Source organism: Helianthus annuus, chromosome 2, assembly GCF_002127325.2.
Source record: "Helianthus annuus cultivar XRQ/B chromosome 2, HanXRQr2.0-SUNRISE, whole genome shotgun sequence".
NCBI lineage: Eukaryota > Viridiplantae > Streptophyta > Magnoliopsida > Asterales > Asteraceae > Helianthus > Helianthus annuus.
Window position 1 is genome coordinate 139,533,399 of NC_035434.2, and position 3,016 is coordinate 139,536,414.

Sequence of the window (3,016 nt, forward strand, 5' to 3'; positions counted from 1 at the left end):
TAATTATAATCTTATAGAAAAATGCAACTGAATCATATACTAAGAATTAAAGTTGGTAAAATATGCTTCTGTTTATGTTATACCGAAAGAAGAAAAAAAAATAAAAAAAATTAACTAAAATAAATAATTTATTAAATAAGGCAATTAAATAAGAAAGAATCCAATTTACATATATCAATATTCATCCTTTCCAATACTGATCATATATGGCGCCCCATTCTTTCTTTTCAAAATTTCATGTACGTAGATTCCGGGATTTCGTATCCCTTCAAACAATGTAATGCTCCTTTTTAAGTCGATCCCAATCAAGCCTACAAAACCCTTTCAAAAGCTAGCCTTCCACTGCCGTTAAACCATTCTGTAAATCTTTAAAGCGCGCCGACATGACACCGCTGGTTACTAGTTAGAACCGACCAACTTGCTCATCCCGTTGGCAGTTCGTGTGTTCAACGCTGCAAAATAGCGCGATCAGTTTCTGGTAAGATTCGTTGTTAATTCGGTAGTCTCTCACTTTGTTGCTCCATAGTTTGACCCACGTTTTATTTTATTTATTATTTTTTTTTTCTTCTTTCGGTATAACATAAACAGAAGCATGTTTTACCAACTTTAATTCTTAGTATATGATTCAGTTGCATTTTTCTATAAGATTATAATTATTAATATTATTATTTAGTACCTTTGATATTATACCTTGATTATGTTGGGTTAAAAGTTGACCTACGTTCTTGACATTGAATATCCGACATAATAATATGTCGCACTGTTTATGACATTTATTTCATTAGGGTTTTGAAAGTTTCGTACATTACACTTTGGGTTCTCATTATCCATATAAACACAAAGATGATGAACATGACAAATCAATGACAACATGTTGGCATAGACGACTCAATAGGGAAAAAATAAATAAAAATCAAAGTTAGACAATTATTCCAAACGAAAAGTAATAGAAGTTTTATAACGTCAAAATACGATAGAAACCTGATAGTTTTCAGCAAAAGTAATAAATCTTTACCAAACATTGCATACTGACTTAACTGGAATCCAAAGTTTTATACCCGGATAGGAAGTGGATTAACTGATGTGATGGCTCGAGGTGGTGGTGGTGGGTGGCAGCGGCTGATCTTCGGCAGAATTGGACCCAGGTGTCATGCTTCTTGTATATGTGCTTTTGTCAAAATTTGTTGCTGCATTAGTTCCTTTGTTTTTTATTGCTACAACGTCATAAGCACGTGCAGCCTCCTCTTCAGTACCTGAAAAGAAAATAGAAACTCACTGTAAGTGCCAATGTAGTGAGATTTTTTGGACAAAAGAGTAAAAATAGATCAAAACTCACTGTAAGTGCCAATGTAGAGAGATTTTTTGCCACGGACGTTTCCAATCCTAGCTTCCCATCTATTACGATGATGTCTGCAGTTGTATCAAAGAGAACACCAACACATTATTTTTGGAAACATGGCGTCTCAGACTCTTTTAGTTAGCAAAACTCGACAAAATACATAAACCTATACTTATACTAAACCCTTAAATATACCTCATCTAACACGTATACTAATTATGGACAGGATCGCGGAATATGATCTTTTATTGATTGAACATTCTTCAATACAAATGAAGTATTGACAGGACCGGAAGTTTGTGACGGTTACAGAGTGTCGGTTAAGTTAGTTAACTGCCTAATACTTAGGTTATATTAAGCTTGATCTGCATCTCTTAATTATAGGCTCCTAAACTTTCTAATTCAGTTTTCTTTTAAGAATTATATGCTAACAATAAAATCAAATGAATTAGAAAATAGGAAAAGAGAAATGACTTGAAATGACCTTGCAACCCCTCTGTATTTCGATGCGCCTCTTGAGAAACGGTCGGTTTTCCTGAGAATGAAGAGCAGTCTAGTCATTTCATAGCTAAGTAGAGAAATTCGAGAACCATAGTATAAGTTGCCATGGTTCTATACTCAAATTTATTCATATATTGAACATGTAATATGCATATATATAATATGTGTGCATTTATTTGACTATAATTCTTACCATTAAGTTATGCATATATACAATTCTTACTATTAAGTTATTACCTTCTTAAAATGTCGAGATAGTCCTCCTTGGTTTTCTTCTCCATCATTTCCAAATCTTTCTCATACTCAGTCACCTACGGTTAACTTATTAGTGTCAAGTAACTTGTATCTTTTAAAAAGTTAGTAATGAATAAGAAAAAAAAAACAAGTTTTTTCTTTTCTTTTTTTTTTTAACGGCAAATTTGGATCACTGACGGGTTACTGGAGTATCATCGTGTCACCAGCGAAACCACCCGATCATATCAATCTCCACTAGCTAGGCTATAATGCCTATACACCAATTCAAGAGGAAACCCTAAATCTCGAAAAACTTCCTCGTAGGAATCGAACCCCTAAAACGAGTTAACAATATTAGTTATATACACTTCATGTTTATAATACCAGGAAATTAGTTTGCGTAGACGTTCCGAAAAACTTGAGTGCTGCTAAATCGTATGCTTTTGCGGCAGATTCTTCTTCATCATATGTCCCTAATTGCAAATCCATTACGGGTCATGCTTTAATTACATTTTAATGTTGATTATAATATAGTAAACTACAACCATGCATATAGAAGATTGATTTGTATCTTACCGATATAAACTGCTTCATCCAATAGTTATTTGCATCCGACACGAGATACAATAAGCATATAAATCAAGTTAGCAAGATCAAAATGGTGGTCACAAAACAGGTGGAGGGTGGACAACCAAGAAAAGTGGTCAAGAAAGGAGGGCCGACTCAATAGGGTTGTAAGATTAAAGAACAACGTTGTCATATTTGTATTTTCTTTTTCTGAATTCTTTAAAGCTTGTATATTCCAACATAAAAAATAATTATTGGCAGTTCCAGCTATTCGCCTCCAATGGACTCTAACTAACAGAACTCTATCGTCGTTAGTTGCCGGTTTGGGAAAAACGTTTTTGGCCAGAAAAAAGGTTCCTAAAGGTCGATTTAAAG

General features: G+C 33.8%; 1 protein-coding gene across 1 annotated transcript; it reads right to left on the reverse strand.

Moving 5' to 3' along the window:
* Nucleotides 1–1,074: 1,074 nt before the first annotated feature.
* LOC110932964 (AP2-like ethylene-responsive transcription factor AIL1) lies at nt 1,075–2,563 on the reverse strand. The gene is made up of 4 exons (XM_035982366.1): nt 2,459–2,563; nt 2,078–2,151; nt 1,337–1,410; nt 1,075–1,253 (listed from the first exon to the last, which is right to left on the reverse strand). Exons 1-4 carry the CDS (start codon nt 2,561–2,563, stop codon nt 1,075–1,077), a joined length of 432 nt encoding a protein of 143 aa, XP_035838259.1.
* Nucleotides 2,564–3,016: the final 453 nt, after the last annotated feature.

Bases quoted from the DNA above. Each gene is read 5' to 3' on its own strand.
- LOC110932964 (XM_035982366.1), bottom strand. From the start codon at position 2,563: ATGGATTTGCAATTAGGGACATATGATGAAGAAGAATCTGCCGCAAAA. The intron at 2,152-2,458 runs GTATTATAAACA...AGTTAACCGTAG, and splicing joins CTACGCAAACTAATTTCCTG to GTGACTGAGTATGAGAAAGA. The intron at 1,411-2,077 runs GTAATAACTTAA...ATACAACTGCAG, and splicing joins TATCTCGACATTTTAAGAAG to ACATCATCGTAATAGATGGG.